Source organism: Lampris incognitus, chromosome 7 (assembly GCF_029633865.1).
Source record: "Lampris incognitus isolate fLamInc1 chromosome 7, fLamInc1.hap2, whole genome shotgun sequence".
Classification (NCBI taxonomy): domain Eukaryota; kingdom Metazoa; phylum Chordata; class Actinopteri; order Lampriformes; family Lampridae; genus Lampris; species Lampris incognitus.
Genome location: NC_079217.1, coordinates 64,697,013 through 64,715,940, shown reverse-complemented (window position 1 = coordinate 64,715,940; position 18,928 = coordinate 64,697,013). Strand labels below are relative to the sequence as shown.

The 18,928-nt window shown below is 44.2% G+C and overlaps 1 protein-coding gene across 1 annotated transcript in view; it reads right to left on the bottom strand.

Annotated features, from left to right (window-relative positions):
* Positions 1-18,928, bottom strand: part of rnaset2l (ribonuclease T2, like) — a 111,631-nt gene that overhangs the window by 36,336 nt on the left and 56,367 nt on the right. The window contains exons 5-8 of the mRNA XM_056283829.1: positions 18,737-18,804; positions 12,481-12,594; positions 12,137-12,185; positions 2,884-2,958 (exon numbers count right to left, since the gene is read on the bottom strand). Coding sequence (XP_056139804.1) covers positions 2,884-2,958; positions 12,137-12,185; positions 12,481-12,594; positions 18,737-18,804 — 306 coding nt within the window. The remainder of the gene's footprint in view (positions 1-2,883; positions 2,959-12,136; positions 12,186-12,480; positions 12,595-18,736; positions 18,805-18,928) is intronic.

Sequence of the window (18,928 nt, the reverse complement as noted above, 5' to 3'; positions counted from 1 at the left end):
CAGTCGAAGCGGAGTTATCTTAAAAGCACAGAAAAGAGCTGTCTCTACCCCCATTCATGTTTAATGAAGTCACCCTTAAACCCACAGAGAGAGACAGAGGGCGGACACAAAACATCTTGGCTACCAAAAGAGCAAAGAATATGCAGTCACTGTACGGCAGGTGAGGTGGAGACAGAGATGCACTTCCTCCTAAATTGAGAGAAATTCCAGAACATAAGAGAAACAATACCAGGAGAAATTTGAAGACTAGGTTCCAAACGTTCTACTCCTGGATGAGAAAGAGCAATGGCCACTTATTTTAGGAGAAGGCCAAAGGTCACACTTTGCGGTACAAGGGCCAGTGAGTGACCAAAACACAGTCAATTACTGTTCCAATAACTGTTCAAATATTACTCTATATTTCTACCAGTTCTACCTATTCCTTTTCCCGTTTATTTATTTACTTATTGGTTTAATACGCTATTAACCTATTTCACAGTCACCTATTTGGCAACACTGTAATGAATACAGTCATGCCAATAAAGCATCATTGGATTGAAACTGAGAGAGAGAGACAGCGACAGAGACAGACATCCCCAATATACAAGAGTGGAGATAAATTTGACCCCAATAACTACTGAGGCATCTGTGTGAGCAGTAACCTGGGGAGGGTTTTCTGCTGTATTCTTAACGCCTAAATACAGGCCTTTCTTTCCGAACGCAGTGTCTCGAGCAAGAGTCAGATTGGCTTTCTACCAAATCACCGCACTACAGATCACATCTACACCCTACACACCCTAATTAATCAACATGTTCACCAAAAAAATAAAGGAAAAATATTTGCATGCTTCATTGATTTTAAGAAAGCATTTGATTCTATCTGGCACGATGGCTTCTATTATAAAATCCTCCAAAGTGGCATAGGGGGTGAAATGTTTGACATAATCAAATCTATATATCTGGAAAATAAGTGCTTGGTTAGGCATCTCTACAGACACAATTGGCTATGTCTGCGGGAGGGAAGCCGGATGTGGGTATGTGTCCTGGTTGCTGCACTAGCGCCTCCGCTGGTCGGTCGGGACACCTGTTCAGGGGGTAGGGGGAACTGGGGGGAACAGTGTGATTCTCCCACGTGCTACGTCCCCCTGGCGAAACTCCTCACTATCAGGTGAAAACAAGCGGCTGGCAACTCCACATGTATCGGAGGAGACTTGTGGTAGTCTGCAGCCCTCACCGGATCGGCAGAGGGGGTGGAGCAGCGACCAGGACGGCTCGAAAGAGTGGGGTAATTGGCCAGGTACAATTGGGGAGAAAAAGGGAGGAAAATATCCACACAAAAAAAAAAAAACAATACTTCACTCGAGGGCGAGGGGTGAGACAAGGCTGCAGTTTGAGTCCAACCCTGTTCAATATCGACATCAATGAGTTAGCGGTGTTACTGGAACAATCTGCAGCTCCTGGCCTCACCCTAAACAACACAGAAGTTAAATTCTTGCTCTATGCAGATGACCTGGTGCTGCTGTCACCCACAGAGCAGGGTCTACAGCAGCATCTGGATCTGCTAGGGAAATAGTGTCAGACCTGGGAGTAAATTTAAAAAAGACAAAAATGATGATCTTCCAGAAGAAGCCCAGGTGTCAGGAAAAGCAGACACCCATTTACTATGATGACCTGGGACTGAGGGTCAGTGCCTCGGGACGCTTTGGCAGTGAATGCCCTTAAAGAGAAAGCCCGAACAGCTTTCTATGCAATACAAAGAAAATTCTATAAAACAGACATCCCAATTAAAATCTGGTCCACAATCTTTGACAGTGTCATCCTGCCCATTGCAGTATATGGAAGTGAAGTATGGGGTCCACTCAGTCAGCAAGACTACACTAGATGGGACAAACATCCAATAGAAGCCCTGCATGCAGAAGGCTGTCAAACATTGTTAAATGTACAAAGGAAAACACCAACAAATGCATGCAGGGCAGAATGAGGCCGTTTCACATTGATAATAAATATCCAAAACAGATCACTTAGTACATTCTGGATGCACCTTAAATCAAGTCCCCACCACACACTGCAGTTTACAACAGTCCAGATCCAGGAGCTAACAAAGAGTCCCCTCAGTCAGCTGGTTGTAAAACTAGCTGACCCCGTAACCACTGACACAGATTTAGTTTCAGACCAGCACTGCTAACCAACCACAGACTAGAGTAAACCACATCATCACACAATGCAACAACTCATATGTGGAACACTGGGACATAGAAACCAAATTACAACACAAATCAGAATGTTATCAGGCCCTAAAAAGAGAGGACAAACTGGCTGACTGTCTGTCCACTGTCAGAGACAGTCAGCAGAGACACATCCTTACCAAGTACAGGCTCACTGACCACAGTCTAGCCACTGACAACGGCAGACACACACAACATCTTGGCTACCAAAAGAGCAAAGACTATGTGGTCACTGTACGGCAGGTGAGGTGGAGACAGAGATGCACTTCCTGCTAAATTGTGAGAAATTCCAGAACATAAGAGAAAAATACTAGGAGACATCTGAAAACCAGATTCCAATTTTTCTACTCCTGGATGAGAAAGAACAATGGCCACTTATTTTAGCAGAGGGTCAAAGGTCACACGTTGCGGCACAATAGGTGTCAGAATGCCGTAGCCTAAGGATCAGTGAGTGACTAAAACACTGTCAATTACTGTCAGTTGCTGTTCAAGTGCTATTTAATGTTTCTGCCAGATCTATCTGTTTCTTTTTCCTTTTTTTTGTTTGCTACTCTGTTGACCTGTTTTTCTGTCACCTGCTTTGGCAACATTGTAATTAATGCGGTCATGTCAATAAAGCATCATTGAATTGAATTGAGAGAGAGACAGACAGACAGACAGACAGAGACAGAGAACTGACCTGATCATCTGTCACACACTCTGTCTCATAGGAGTCACCCAGGAGAGGAGCCAGAACACTGTGGATGTCAACAACCTGGAGAAACACACACACACACAGTCAATTTTATTACCAGGGACAGTGATGGTCGACAGGATTTGTATGACATGACTATCATATGCTTGAGTTGTATGTGAGAGACAGAGAAACAGAGAGAGAGAGAGACAGAGAGACAGACAGAGGCAGAAAGAGAGACAGAGGGACAGAGAGAGAGAGAGACAGAGAGACAGACAGAGGCAGAAAGAGAGACAGAGGGACAGAGAGAGAGAGAGAGAGAGAGAGAGAGAGAGAGAGAGAGAGAGAGAGAGAGAGAGAGAGAGAGAGAGAGAGAGAGAGAGAGAGAGAGAGAGAGAGAGAGAGAGAGAGAGAGAGAGAGCAAATTAATGAAATATTTAATAGGTCAGCCATCAAGGCTAACCTGAGAGAAGTCCACAATGGGCAGAATCGGGGACCTCAGAAAGAGAAAGGGTTTGATGGAGACTGCAGAAATGTAAGAAAGAAACTACAAATATCTAATCTAAAACACCATCAACCACAGAAAACTGAATTAAGACAAAAATACTGTGAGATACTCAAAGAATATAAACAAACGTTAAAATGGAAAGCGCAAAATCACTACAACAAAACTCTCCGAGACACTGAAGAGTCTTTAATTGAAAATCAGTTCTGGAAAAATGGAACAATTTGAATTCTAAACAATCCCAGGAACTAGCCATTCAAAATGGAGACGTCTGGAAAAATATTTTGAAAACCTACACTACCGTTCAAAAGTTTGGGATCACCCAAACAATTTTGTGTTTTCCATGAAAAGTCACACTTATTCACCACCATATGTTGTGAAATGAATAGAAAATAGAGTCAAGACATTGACAAGGTTAGAAATAATGATTTGTATTTGAAATAAGATTTTTTTTACATCAAACTTTGCTTTCGTCAAAGAATCCTCCATTTGCAGCAATTACAGCATTGCAGATCTTTGGCATTCTAGCTGTTAATTTGTTGAGGTAATCTGGAGAAATTGCACCCCACGCTTCCAGAAGCAGCTCCCACAAGTTGGATTGGTTGGATGGGCACTTCTTTGAGCAGATTGAGTTTCTGGAGCATCACATTTGTGGGGTCAATTAAACGCTCAAAATGGCCAGAAAAAGAGAACTTTCATCTGAAACTCGACAGTCTATTCTTGTTCTTAGAAATGAAGGCTATTCCATGCGAGAAATTGCTAAGAAATTGAAGATTTCCTACACCGGTGTGTACTACTCCCTTCAGAGGACAGCACAAACAGGCTCTAACAGGTACTATTTAATGAAGATGCCAGTTGGGGACCTGTGAGGCGTCTGTTTCTCAAACTAGAGACTCTAATGTACTTATCTTCTTGCTCAGTTGTGCAACGCGGCCTCCCACTTCTTTTTCTACTCTGGTTAGAGCCTGTTTGTGCTGTCCTCTGAAGGGAGTAGTACACACCGGTGTAGGAAATCTTCAATTTCTTAGCAATTTCTCGCATGGAATAGCCTTCATTTCTAAGAACAAGAATAGACTGTCGAGTTTCAGATGAAAGTTCTCTTTTTCTGGCCATTTTGAGCGTTTAATTGACCCCACAAATGTGATGCTCCAGAAACTCAATCTGCTCAAAGAAGTGCCCATCCAACCAATCCAACTTGTGGGAGCTGCTTCTGGAAGCGTGGGGTGCAATTTCTCCAGATTACCTCAACAAATTAACAGCTAGAATGCCAAAGGTCTGCAATGCTGTAATTGCTGCAAATGGAGGATTCTTTGACGAAAGCAAAGTTTGATGTAAAAAAAATCTTATTTCAAATACAAATCATTATTTCTAACCTTGTCAATGTCTTGACTCTATTTTCTATTCATTTCACAACATATGGTGGTGAATAAGTGTGACTTTTCATGGAAAACACAAAATTGTTTGGGTGATCCCAAACTTTTGAACGGTAGTGTATATAAAGAAATACTGCCAGAAGACCTCTCATTTGAACAAAAACATATAAAAGCAAAGCTGGAAATACTGGAGTCATCTATAAAAAAAACAATCAGAACACAACTGACTAGCAAAATGTCACTAGAAGAACTAACAGACAAACTCCAAAGTCTCAAACCAAAAAAAATCCTGTGGCCCTGACAGCATCAGGACTGAAATGCTCAAACACAGCTCTCCTGAGCAGCAGAAGGCCCTGCTTAAACTCTTCAACCTGGTTCTACAAGCTGGCTGCCTTCCTGACACCTGGAATAGGGGGCTTATACCCCCAATATACAAGAGTGGAGATAAATCTGACCCCAATAACTGCCGAGGCTTCTGTGTGAGCAGTAACCTGGGGAAGGTCTTCTGCTGTATCATTAATACAGGCCTTCCATACCCAACACAGTGCCTTGAGCAAGAGTCAGATTCGCTTTCTACCAAATCACCGCAGTACCAGATGACATCTACACTCTACACACCCTAATTAATCATCTACACTCTACACACCCTAATTAATCATCTACACTCTACACACCCTAATTAATCATCTACACTCTACACACCCTAATTAATCATCTACACCCTACACACCCTAATTAATCATCTACACCCTACACACCCTAATTAATCCTCTACACTCTACACACCCTAATTAATCATCTACACTCTACACACCCTAATTAATCTACACTCTACACACCCTAATTAATCATCTACACTCTACACAACCTAATTAATCATCTACGCTCTACACACCCTAATTAATCATCTACACTCTACACACCCTAATTAATCATCTACACTCTACACACCCTAATTAATCATCTACACTCTACACACCCTAATTAATCAACAAATTCACCAAAAAAATAAAGGAAAGATATTTGCATGCTTCATTGATTTTAAGAAAGCATTTGATTCTATCTGGCACGATGGCTTATATTATAAAATCATCCAAAGTGGTGTCGGGGGTTAAGTGTCTGACACATGCTTGGTTTGGTAACTTGACTCTTGCCAAAAAAAACAGCTTGATAGACTCATCAAATGGGCTAGCAAGATTTCAGGGAGAAGTCAAGCCCAGCTTACTGACCTTTTTTACAGGAGGGTGTTCAGAAAGGCTACTTTCCTTCTGGAGTGCCAAGGTCACCCTCTTCGGCCAGAATTATAGCTTTTACCTTCCGGTTGTCGGTTGAGGATGCCCTGTATTGGGACTAAGAAATGCAAGGCTTCCTTTGTCCTCATTGCCATCCAATTGTTAAATAGCAGATAGTATGCATCTGTTGTCTGTAGTTCACTTGTTTCCTTGGTCTGTATAGTTTATATTTGAACTACATTGGTTCTCCTTGCCCGCTATGTCCTGTTGTCAATTCTGCCTTGGTGTTTGTATGTTTTGTCTTTGTGTGAGAGGTTTTATACTGGCTGCAAACTAATTTCCCTGCCAGGGACAATAAAGATACTTTGACTTTAATAATCAAATATATATATTTGGAAAATAAGTGCGGCGTAAAACTTGGGGACAAAACAACAGAATACTTCACTCAAGGGCGAGGGGTGAGACAAAGCTGCAGTTTGAGTCCAACCCTGTTCAATATCGACATCAATGAGTTAGCGGTGTTGCTGGAACAATCTGCAGCTGCTGGCCTCACCCTAAACAACACGGAAGTTAAATTCTTGCTCTATACAGATGACCTGGTGCTGCTGTCACCCACAGAACAGGGTCTATAGCAGCATCTGGATCTGCTAGGGAAATAGTGTCAGACCTGGGCCCTGGCAGTAAACTTAAAAAAGACAAAAATTGTGATCATCCAGAAGAAGCCCAGGTGTCAGGAAAAGTAGACACCTATTTACTCTAGGTAACACCGCCCTAGAGCACACGTTAAGTTATGATGACCTGGGATGGAGGGTCAGTGCCTTGGGATGCTTTGGTCTGGCAGTGAATGCACTTAAAGAGAAAGCCTGAAGAACTTTCTGTACAATATAAAGAAAATTCTGTAAAACAGATATCCCAATTAAAATCTGGTCCAAAATCTTTGACAGAGTCATCCTGCCCACTGCAGGACATGGAAGTGAAGTTTGGGGTCCACTCAGTCAGCAAGACTACACTAGATGGGACAAACATCTAATAGAAGCCCTGCATGCAGAATTCTGTCAAGAACAAAACACTCACAAATGCATGCAGGGCAGAATTAAGCTGTTTCCCATTGATAATAAATATCCAAAAAAGATCACTTAAATTCTGGATGCACCTTAAATCAAGTCCCCACGAAACACATTGCAATTTAAAGCAGTCCAAATCCAACAGCGAAGAAAGAGTCCCCTCAGTCAGCTGGCCGTGAAACTAGCTAACCCCGTAACCACTAACACAGATTTAGTTTCAGACCAGCACTGCTAACCAACCACAGATTAGAGTAAACCACATCATTACACAATGCAAACATTCATATCTGCAACATTGGGACATAGAAACCAAATGACAACACAAACGAGAATGTTATGGGGCCCTAAAAAGAGAAGACAAACTGGCTGACTGTCTGTCCACTGTCAGAGACAGTCAGCAGAGACACATCCTTACCAAGTACAGGCTCACTGACCGCAGTCTAACCATTGAAAAGGGCAGACACACAAAATCTTGGCTACACAAAACAGCAAAGACTATGTGGTCCCTGTACGGCAGGTGAGGTTGAGACAGAGATGCACTTCCTGCTAAATTGTGAGAAATTCCAGAACATAAGAGAAAAATACCAGGAGAATTTTGAAAACCAAATTCAAAACGTTCTACTCCAGGATGAGAAAGAACAATAGCCACTTGTTTTAATAGAGGGTCAAAGGTCACACCTTGCGGCACAATATGTGTCAGAATACCATAGCCTAAGGGTCAGTGAGTGACCAAAACACTGTCAATTGCTGTCAGTTGCTGTTCAAGCAAGGTTCTATGTTTCTGCCAGTTCTATCTATTCTTGTTTCCTTTTTTTATGTTTGTTTGTTTCTTTCTTTCTTTTTGTACTCTGTTGACCTGCTTTTCTGTCACCTGCTTTGGCTTTCTATGCCATACAAATATATATATGCAAAAAGAAGTACCAGTTGGCATTTGGTTAAAATTAATTGCGTTGTTATTGAACCAACTGCACTCTATGGCAGTGAGGTGTGGGGTCCACTTACAAAACAAGACTTTACTCAATGGGATAAACACCCCATTGAGACTCTGTATGCAGAGTTCTGTAAGATCCTCCCACATGTCCAGAGGAAAGCTACAAACAATGCATGCAGGGCAGAATTAGGCCAATACCCACTAACACTAAAAATACAAAAAAGAACAATTAACTTTTGGACACATCTAAATCGAAGTGACCCCCTCTCGTACCATCACCAAGCCCTGCAACGCCAAGAGCTGTATAGTAATAGGAACCCCCTTACCCAACTGGTCCTGAGGCTGAGAGCACAAAACTGCTTTATTAACACACCTCAGCAACACATCACCAGTCAGACCCAATCACATTACCAAATCGTTAAAACAAAACTACACCACACATTGTAACACAATCAAACACATGGAGCAACATGCGGTGCTGTCTGTCTCCACAGCTACACTTCCTCACCACATGTGGAAAACATAAACATGTTAGAGAAGCACATTTTAAACAAGTCCATCTAATAACAAAAGGTTTTCTAAACCTACCAGATGAAGAAAAACTAGGGGAAGACCCACAGAGCTGTAAGTGAGCAGCAGTCTATGTTGCTGCCTGCCAGATAATGAGGGACAGTGAGTGTAAGTTAGCAGCAGTCTATGTTGCTGCCTGCCATAAAGTGAGGGATAGTGAGCGTAAGTTAGCAGCAGTCTGTGTTGCTGCCTGCCATAAAGTGAGGCACAGTGAGTGTAAGTTAGCAGCAGTCTATGTTGCTGCCTGCCATAAAGTGAGGGACAGTGAGTGTAAGTTAGCAGCAGTCTGTGTTGCTGCCTGCCATAAAGTGAGGCACAGTGAGTGTAAGTTAGCAGCAGTCTATGTTGCTGCCTGCCATAAAGTGAGGCACAGTGAGTGTAAGTTAGCAGCAGTCTGTGTTGCTGCCTGCCATAAAGTGAGGGACAGTGAGAGATGGTCACCTGACACACGTTGTTGCTGCCATATTTGATGACAGTATGTTCTTTTTTCTTGTACTGTTTCTTTGTTGTACTATGTTTCTTTGTTGTACTATGTTTCTTTGTTGTAGTGTGTTTCTTTGTTGTAGTGTGTTTCTTTGTTGTAGTGTGTTTCTTTGTTGTAGTGTGTCTCTTTGTTGTAGTGTGTCTCTTTGTTGTAGTGTGTTTCTTTGTTGTACTATGTTTCTTTGTTGTAGTGGGTTTCTTTGTTGTAGTGTGTTTCTTTGTTGTAGTGTGTTTCTTTGTTGTACTATGTTTCTTTGTTGTAGTGGGTTTCTTTGTTGTAGTGTGTTTCTTTGTTGTACTATGTTTCTTTGTTGTACTATGTTTCTTTGTTGTAGTGTGTTTCTTTGTTGTAGTGCGTTTCTTTGTTGTACTGTGTTTCTTTGTTGTACTATGTTTCTTTGTTGTACTGTGTTTCTTTGTTGTACTGTGTTTCTTTGTTGTACTATGTTTCTTTGTTGTACTATGTTTCTTTGTTGTAGTGTGTTTCTTTGTTGTACTATGTTTCTTTGTCGTACTGTGTTTCTTTGTTGTAGTGTGTTCCTTTGTTGTACTACGTTTCTTTGTTGTACTACGTTTCTTTGTTGTACTATGTTTCTTTGTTGTAGTGTGTTTCTTTGTTGTACTATGTTTCTTTGTTGTAGTGTGTTTCTTTGTTGTACTATGTTTCTTTGTTGTAGTGTGTTTCTTTGTTGTACTATGTTCCTTTGTTGTAGTGTGTTCCTTTGTTATACTATGTTTCTTTGTTGTACTGTGTTCCTTTGTTGTAGTGTGTTTCTTTGTTGTAGTGTGTTCCTTTGTTGTAGTGGGTTTCTTTGTTGTAGTGTGTTCCTTTGTTGTAGTGTGTTCCTTTGTTGTAGTGTGTTTCTTTGTTGTAGAGTGTTCCTTTGTTGTAGTGTGTTCCTTTGTTGTAGTCTGTTTCTTTGTTGTAGAGTGTTCCTTTGTTGTAGTGTGTTTCTTTGTTGTAGTGTGTTCCTTTGTTGTAGTGTGTTTCTTTGTTGTAGTGTGTTTCTTTGTTGTAGTGGGTTTCTTTGTTGTACTATGTTTCTTTGTTGTAGTGTGTTTCTTTGTTGTACTATGTTTCTTTGTTGTACTATACTGCTCAAAAAAATAAAGGGAACACCTAAAAACACAATATAGACCTCGATGAATGAAATATTTCAGCTGAAAATCTTTATTTATTAGACAGAGGAATGTGTTTAGAGCAAAATAACCCAAGAATGATCAATGGAAATCAAAATCATTAGCCCATTAAGGTCTGGATTCAGAATCATACTCAAAATCAAAGTGGAAAATGAGAACATAGGCTGATCCAACTTCTGTGGAAATTCTTCAAGACGATTCAAAATGAGGCTCAGTAGTGTGTGTGGCCTCCACGTGCCTGTATGCACTCCCTACAACGTCTGGGCATGCTCCTGATGAGACGACGGATGGTCTCCTGAGGGATCTCCTCCCAGACCTGGATCAGGGCATCGGTCAACTCCTGGACAGTCTGTGGTGCGACATGGCGTTGGCGGATGGTACGAGACATGATGTCCCAGAGGTGCTCGATTGGATTCAGGTCTGGGGAACGAGCAGGCCGGTCCATAGCATCAATGCCCTCGACATACAGGAACTGCTGACACACTCTGGCCACATGAGGACGAGCATTGTCATGCATGAGCAGGAACCCAGGGCCCACTGCACCAGCATATGGTCTGACAATGGGTCTGAGGATCTCATCCCTTTACCTAATGGCAGTCATGGTACCTCTGGCTAGCACGTAGAGGTCTGTGCGGCCCTCCAAGGATATGCCTCCCCAGACCATCACTGACCCACCACGAAACCGGTCATGCTGGAGGATGTTGCAGGCAGCAGAACGTTCTCCACAGCGTCTCCAGACTCTCTCACGTCTGTCACATGTGTTCAGTGTGAACCTGCTCTCATCTGTGAAGAGCACAGGGCGCCAATGGCGAATCTGCCAACCAAGATGTTCTCTGGCAAAGGTCAATCGGGCTGCACGGTGTTGGGCTGTGAGCACAGGCCCCAATTGTGGACGTCGGGCCTTCATACCATCCTCATGCATTCTGTTTCTCACTGTTTGAGCAGAGACCTGCACATTAGTGGCCTGTTGAAGGTCGTTTTGTAGGGCTCCGGCAGTGCTCCTCCTGTTCCTCCTTGCACAAAGGACCAGATAGCGGTCCTGCTGCGGGGTTGTTGTCCTCCTGCGGCCCCCTCCACGTCTCCTGGTGTACTGGCCTGTCTCCTGGTACCTCCTCCATGCTCTGGACACTGTGCTGGGAGACACATCAAATCTTCTTGCCACAGCACGCATTGATGTGCCATCCTGGATGAGCTGCACTACCTGAGCAACTTCTGTAGGTTGCAGATACCGCCTCATGCCACCTCTAGTGGTGAGGGCACTAGCAAAATGAAAAACTAACCAAAGATCGGCCAGAAAAGATGAGGACAGGCAAATGGTCTGTGGCCACCACCTGCAAATCCATTCCTGTTATAGGGGTTGTCTTGCAAATTGTCTAATTTCCTTTACCAACAGGTGAAATTGATTCACAAATCAGTGTTGCTTCCTAACTGGACAGGTTGATATCTCAAAAGTGTGATTGACTTGGAGCTACATTGCATTGCTTATGTGTTCCCTTTATTTTTTTGAGCAGTGTATGTTCCTTTGTTGTAGTGTTTCTTTGTTGTAGTGTGTTTCTTTGTTGTACTACATTTCTTTGTTGTAGTGTGTTCCTTTGTTGTAGTGTGTTCCTTTGTTGTAGTGTGTTTCTTTGTTGTACTACATTTCTTTGTTGTAGTGTGTTCCTTTGTTGTAGTGTGTTCCTTTGTTGTAGTGTGTTTCTTTGTTGTAGTGGGTTTGCTTTCTATGGGGTTTTCCAATTGATATTTGTCTCGTTTTTTTTCCTCTTTCTTTTTTTTCCAATGTTTGGAAACTTGTTCTGGCAATATGTACATTGTTACGTCATGCCAATAAAGCCATTTGAATTGAATTAAGACAGACAGACAGACAGACAGACAGACAGACAGACAGACAGACAGACAGACAGACAGAGAGACAGAGACAGAGAGACAGAGACAGAGAGATGGGGGGGGGGTCTTTCTACCTTATAGGACTGGTTGCAGGATGGCTTGACACCTGCCTCATCCAGGACTCTGCAGAAAACAACACTTCAGTGATGGAGAGAGACAGAGTTTGTGCGAGTGTGTGTGTGTTTGTGTGTGTGTGTGCATGTATGTGTGTGTGTGTGTGTGTTTGTGTCTGCATGTGTGTATGTGTTTGTATGCAAGTGTGTGTCTGTGTGCGCGCATGTGTGCGTTTGTCTGTGTGTGTATGTGTATTTGTCTGCATGTGTGTTTGTGTTTCTGCATATGTGTTTGTGTGTGTCTGCATATGTGTGTAGTGTGTGTGTGTGTGTGTGAGTGTGTGCGTGTGAGTGTGTACACTAACTTGTGAATGTCAAAGTATCGTCGTAGTGTGAGGGAGATCTGGAAGTAACGCAGTGGAGAGTTCATCCCTTCCACACACGCTACACACACACCATGTTTCTCCCACTCCTTTTTCCTGTCGGATACACACACACACACACACACATTCAAACAGTTTTAATTTATTACAATATTTGTTTTTTAAGGTTTGTGCATGTGTGTGTGCGTTGTGCATGTGTGTGTGTGCGTGCGTGCGTGTGTATGCGTGTGTGTGTGTATGCGTGTGTGTGCATGTGCGTATGTGTATGTATGTATGTATGTATGTGTTTGTGTGTTAGCTGAGGTTCAGGAAATATCCAAATGATTCAGGATTGGTATGCAGGTGCAGGTGTAGCAGGAGTAAAAAGTACCTGCATGTTACTACGCTGAAGTTCGTCAAAACATTGTTATTGTTCTCAAGGGAGTAATGTTCTAATGACCTTCAAATACAGAAATGTGTTATGGTATTCCTGGCGCCCTCTTGTGGTGCTAGTTGGCACTGGCTGTAATCGCTGTTAATGTCATTCTCTTCCCTTTTCTCGCGACGGGTGAGCAAGATATTAATCATGCTGTGTCAACGGATTGTTCTGTTTGTTGCCAGATGCAGTAAAAACACGTGCGTGAACCCACACAGTCATTTGCTGCTGCACAACACGCACACCAAAGACGAGGGGCTACAATTGGTGTTATGACCCGGACTGACAACGGTGACAGGGTGCTTGTAGCTGACAAGGGCGAGCGTGGTCATCGGAAGTTGGCAGACAAATGGGAACGTGTCGTCTACACTGTTGTGGATTGCAACGCACAGACACACATCTGCAAGATGAAACACCCAGAGACCGGTCATTTGAAAGTTGTTCATCGCAATTGTCTGCTGTGTGTCAGTTTCCAGTGTGACATGAAAGATGGCAGAGATGCTCCAAGTGTGTCACTTGAGGGAGACTCTGAGGATTCAAGGGAGTGTGTTGTCTGAGGCAGACACTGAGGATTCTAGGGAGTGTGTTGTCTGAGGCAGACACTGAGGATTCTAGGGAATGTGTTGTCTGAGGCAGACTCTGAGGATTCTAGGGAGTGTGTTGTCTGAGGCAGACACTGAGGATTCTAGGGAGTGTGTTGTCTGAGGCAGACACTGAGGATTCTAGGGAGTGTGTTTTCTGAGGCAGACACTGAGGATTCTAGGGAGTGTGTTGTCTGAGGGAGACACTGAGGATTCTAGGGAGTGTGTTGTCTGAGGCAGACACTGAGGATTCTAGGGAGTGTGTTTTCTGAGGCAGACACTGAGGATTCTAGGGAGTGTGTTGTCTGAGGGAGACACTGAGGATTCTAGGGAGTGTGTTGTCTGAGGCAGACACTGAGGATTCTAGGGAGTGTGTTGTCTGAGGCAGACACTGAGGATTCTAGGGAGTGTGTTTTCTGAGGCAGACACTGAGGATTTTAGGGGGTGAGTTGTCTGAGGCAGACACTAAGGATTCTAGGGAATGTGTTGTCTGAGGCAGATACTGAGGATTCTAGGGAGCCCGAGGATACAGAAGACAGGGATGGGAAGCTCTCCGAAGCTGATTTATGTGCTTAGGACTGTCAGGGTGTGGAAATCTCTGGGGATGGATTGGATGACTTTGAGGCAGGCTCACTCAGTGCTTACAAGGCTTTGAGGGACATGTCTGATGGTGGTCAGTGTGACGGGAATTTGGAAGAGGGAATCACTGGTGAAGAACAATCTAATAGCCTTGAACTCACAGGTGAAGAACAGTCTAACAGCCCCGAATTCACCGCACCCAGATCCAGAGTAGGCATAATTTTGCGGCCAGTTAACCGTCTCATTTACACTACAAGTAGTCAGAAACTACTGAATACGGAAAGAGACACACTTAGGAAGTGGGCAACTTCAGTCTTTAGTGGCAGATCTCAATCTTAGTCCCTAGCTGCACTAACACAAGTCGGTGCCACACATGCACACACTGTCACAGTTATATGGTATGGTTAGTTGAACTATTTTCATGGGGAATTGTAAGGTTGAAGTGTATAAGGTACTTTAGTTGGTCATGATCGCAGAGGGAGTGATAAGGCCTGCACTCCGTCTCATCACTTCTATGGGAGAACAGCTTACAAGCTGACCACTAGTGTTCAGAGTATACGTTAGGTATGACAACTCCAGGATTCTAGGTGCATTTATAAAAGGACATAGTAACATTTGAATTTTTTTGTTTTGTTAATTTTATAGTTGTGGATATTTTGCCGAATTCAAGAGAGGAGAATGTAGCGTGAGTAAAAGGTACCTGCATGTTAAGACGTTGAAGTTCGTCAAAATATTTTTTTCAAGATGGCGGCGCGCTGGACGCAGCGGCTACTACGGCTCCCTGTTCAGTGTTGTGTTATATTTGTTATTCATATGTTAGTTTTAAGTTTATTTACAAGTGTAGGTCATGCACTCTCCTACAGCCATCAGGAACTTTTAAACTTCATAACGGATTACTCACTTCCCTCCACCATCATGGACAATTTCCCCATCAATATTATCCGCTCAATGGTCTCGCAGTGGAAACGCTGCCCCCGACGGCAACAAAAACAAAAGAGGGGGAAACGAGGTGGGCTACATGCTAAGCTAAGTAGCGCTCCCTTCAAAGTTTCCCTACCCAGCATCTTCATGGCTAATGTCCGATCGTTAGCTAAAGAAATGGACGAGATAAAACTCAGACTGTCCTCTCAGAAAAGGCTGCAGAACTGCTGTCATTTACGGAGACTTGGCTCAACAGCAACATAGACGACTCAGCAGTTGAGCTAGCGGGCCGCATAGCCTTCCCTGCCAACAGGACAATGGACTCCGGCAAGATCCGTGGAGGAGGTTTGAGTATCTATGTCAATAACTCTTGGTGCAACAATATAAAGATCGTTGAAAGGCATTGCTCTGCTGATTTCGAGCTCCTTATGATTCAGTGCAGTCCTTTTTACCTGCCCAGGGAGCCAACGGCCATTACCATCGCCGCTGTATACATCCCCCCCACATGCTAATGCTAAGGTAGCACTTAAGCAGCTACAATGGGCCATCAGCAGACAACAGACCAAACACCCAGACAATGCCTTTATCATAGGTGGTGATTTTAATCAGGCTAACCTCAGAGCTGTATTGCCCAAATTCCATCAGCATGACTCCTGCCCCACTAGGGGACAAAATACCCTGGACCATCTCTACACAAATGTAAACTACTAATAAGACAAGTTAGCCCCTAGCTAACGGGTCTGACCCTTTAGCCGAGCGGTTAGTGATGTCGCCTTGTGGTGCAGTACAACCCGCATCGAATCCCGCACCGGGCAAGAAAATAACCGGTTACATTGGTGGCAGCGGTGGGATCCGGAAGTGCGCAGATCCTCAGAAGTCTCTTCGGAGCGCGGGAATAACAAAGCGCGCGGGCGCGCTTCCGGGGAGGGTGAAGACTGTAAACTACTAATAAGACACGTTAGCCCCTAGCTAACAGGTCTGACCCTTTAGTCGAGCGGTTAGTGATGTCGCCTTGTGGTGCAGTACACCCCGTATCGAATCCCGCACCGGGAAAGAAAATAACCGGTTACACAAACATTAAGGACTCATACAAAGCTACTCCCTGCCCCCGACCTAGGGCATTCTGACCACCTCTGCCTGTTCCTGGTCCCAACCTACAAACCCCTAATAAAACGGGTCAAGCCAGCAGTAAAGACAATCCCTGTCTGGCCAGAAGGAGCAGTCTCTGAACTCCAGGACTTTTTTGACAACAACACAGACTGGAGTATTTTTGCACATTCAGCTACCCATGGCTCCCCTATAGACATTAATGAACAGACATCTGCCATACTAGCCTACATTAACTTTTACACGGAGTGTGTCACAACAAAAAAATCAATCTGTGCCTTTCCAAACCAGAAACCCTGGATGACCAGTGAGGTCCAGCAGCTGCTGAAAGTCTGGGATGCTGCGTTCAAGTCAGGTAACTGTGAGGCCTACAGCGAAACCAGATCCAACCTCAAAAAGGGCATCAGAACAGCCAAACATAAATATTCCCTACGAATAGAGGACCACTTTCACAATAACTCCAATCCCCGGCGAATGTGGCAAGGCATTCAGTCTATCACAGACTACAAAAGCCCCAATAGCAGTCCCACTGTCCATGATGCCTGTCTGCCAGACAAACTAAGTCATTTCTATGCCCGCTTCGACAAGGACAATAGCGACCCGGCCACAAAAATCCCCAGCCACCCAGAAAACCAGGTGCTCACTCTATCCATCGCAGAGGTCAGAGAATCACTGCGCAGAGTGAACACACGGAAGGCTGCCGGACCAGACGACATACTGGGTAGGGTCCTCTGGGAATGTGCCAACCAGCTGGCTGAGGTCTTCACAACTATATTTAACCTCTCACTGTCCCAATCCATAGTCCCGGCATGCTTTAAGACCACCTCTATCATTCCTGTCCCCAAGAAACCAACACCCACATGTCTGAATGACTACCGACCCATAGCACTCACCCCCATTGCCATGAAGTTCTTTGAGAGACTGGTTCTGGCTCACATCAAAAACATTATCCCCCCCCTCCACATTCGACCCACATCAGTTCGCCTACCGTCCCAAAATGTCTACTGAGGATGCCATTGCCACTGCCCTGCACTTTGCTCTGACCCACCTTGAACTTAACAACGCATACATCCGGATGCTGTTTATAGATTATAGCTCTGCCTTCAACACTATCATCCTTGCCAAACTAAACACCAAACTCCTTTCCCTTGCCTCAAACTCTCTCTCTCTGTATCTGGACCCTGGACTTCCTGACCAACAGACCGCAGTCTGTTAGGTTAGGTGACCACACCTCCTCCACCCTGACCCTCAGCACAGGTGCCCTTCAAGGCTGTGATCTGAGCCCCCTCCTTTTCCCCCTCTTTACCCACGACTGCCTGCCAACTCACCCTTCAAATGTTATAGTCAAGTTTGCAGATGAAACCACAGTCATTGGCCGTATCACCAACAATGACGAGACAGCCTACAGGGACGAGATTCAGCACCTCACATCATGGTGTACTACCAACAATCTTGTCCTCAACGTGCAGAAGACGAAGGAGCTGACTGTGGACTTCTGGAGGTCTAGAAGCTGCAGCCACTCCCCCATACACATCAATGGGGTAGAAGTGGAGCGTGTTTCCAGCTTTAAATTCCTTGGAGTCCACATCAGCAAGGAACTTTCGTGGACATTAAACACCCAGGCCCTTGTGAAAAAGGCCCAACAACGCCTGCATTTCCTGAGGAGGCTGAAGAGCACCCGTCTACCCCCCAAAATTCTCACCAACTTCTACCACTGCACCATAGAGAGTATCCTGACCAGCTGCATCTCAGTGTGGTATGGCAACTGCACCTCAGTAGACCAGAAAGCTCTGCAGCGGGTCGTCAAGGTGACCCAGCATATCACCGGTACCCAGCTCCCAGCCATAAAAGACATTTATCACAAACGCTGCCTTCGAAGGGGTCTGAGGATCAGCAGAGTTCCCACCCACCCCAACCATGGACTGTTCTCCCCTCTGCGCTCTGGGAGGCGCTACAGGAGCCTCAGAGCCCGCACTACCAGGCTCAAAAACAGCTTCTTTCCCCAAGCTGTTGCCCACCTGAACCTGGCTACCCACTGAATGTCTGTAGATATTTTTAAATATTTTGATTACTCTCTTTTTTAGCTTATCTTAGCTTTTGGTCTTCATGTGTGTATATCTTATACTGTGTTTGTCTGTGTCTGTCTTGCACTGTTTGGTGAAGCCACAGCCCTCATTTCATTTTCAATATGTGCCTGCACATTGTTTTTAATGACAATAAATTGAATTGAATTGGAGTTGAATTATGTTATTGTTCCCAAGGGATTAATGTTCTAATGACCTTCAGTTATAGAAACGTTTATTGTATCCCTGGCGCCCTCTTGTGGTGTTAGTTGGCAGTGACTGTAATCGCTGTAAACGTCACTCTCGTTCCTTTTCTCGCGATCGGTGACGAGAGTGGGGCTGGACCAAGATATTGACCATGCTGTACTAACGGATTGTTCTTTTTGTCACCAAATGCAGTAAAACACGTGCATGAACCCACACAGCCTGACAAGTCATTTGCTGCTGCACAACACGCACACCACAGACAAGGGGCTACACAGGCCCATGTAGAGCTTCAGTAAGGATAACAATGAGTATTTGTATGAAATTCATTCAGTTCAGATGGACGACGGTAGGTCAGATCCTCCTACCAGAACTGGAAGCTGGATTTGGCCTTCAGTAAGGAAGGCCACCATGCCAACAGCTCTTCATCCAGCTCCTGTAAGAGAAGGACGCAAGCCATCATTAAAGGATCATTCTGTTTGTTTTTTACAACCTGAGTCTTATGTTTTTTTCCATCATAGGTCTTGATGGTCAATCATCCAGGGAAGAAAATCACAGCA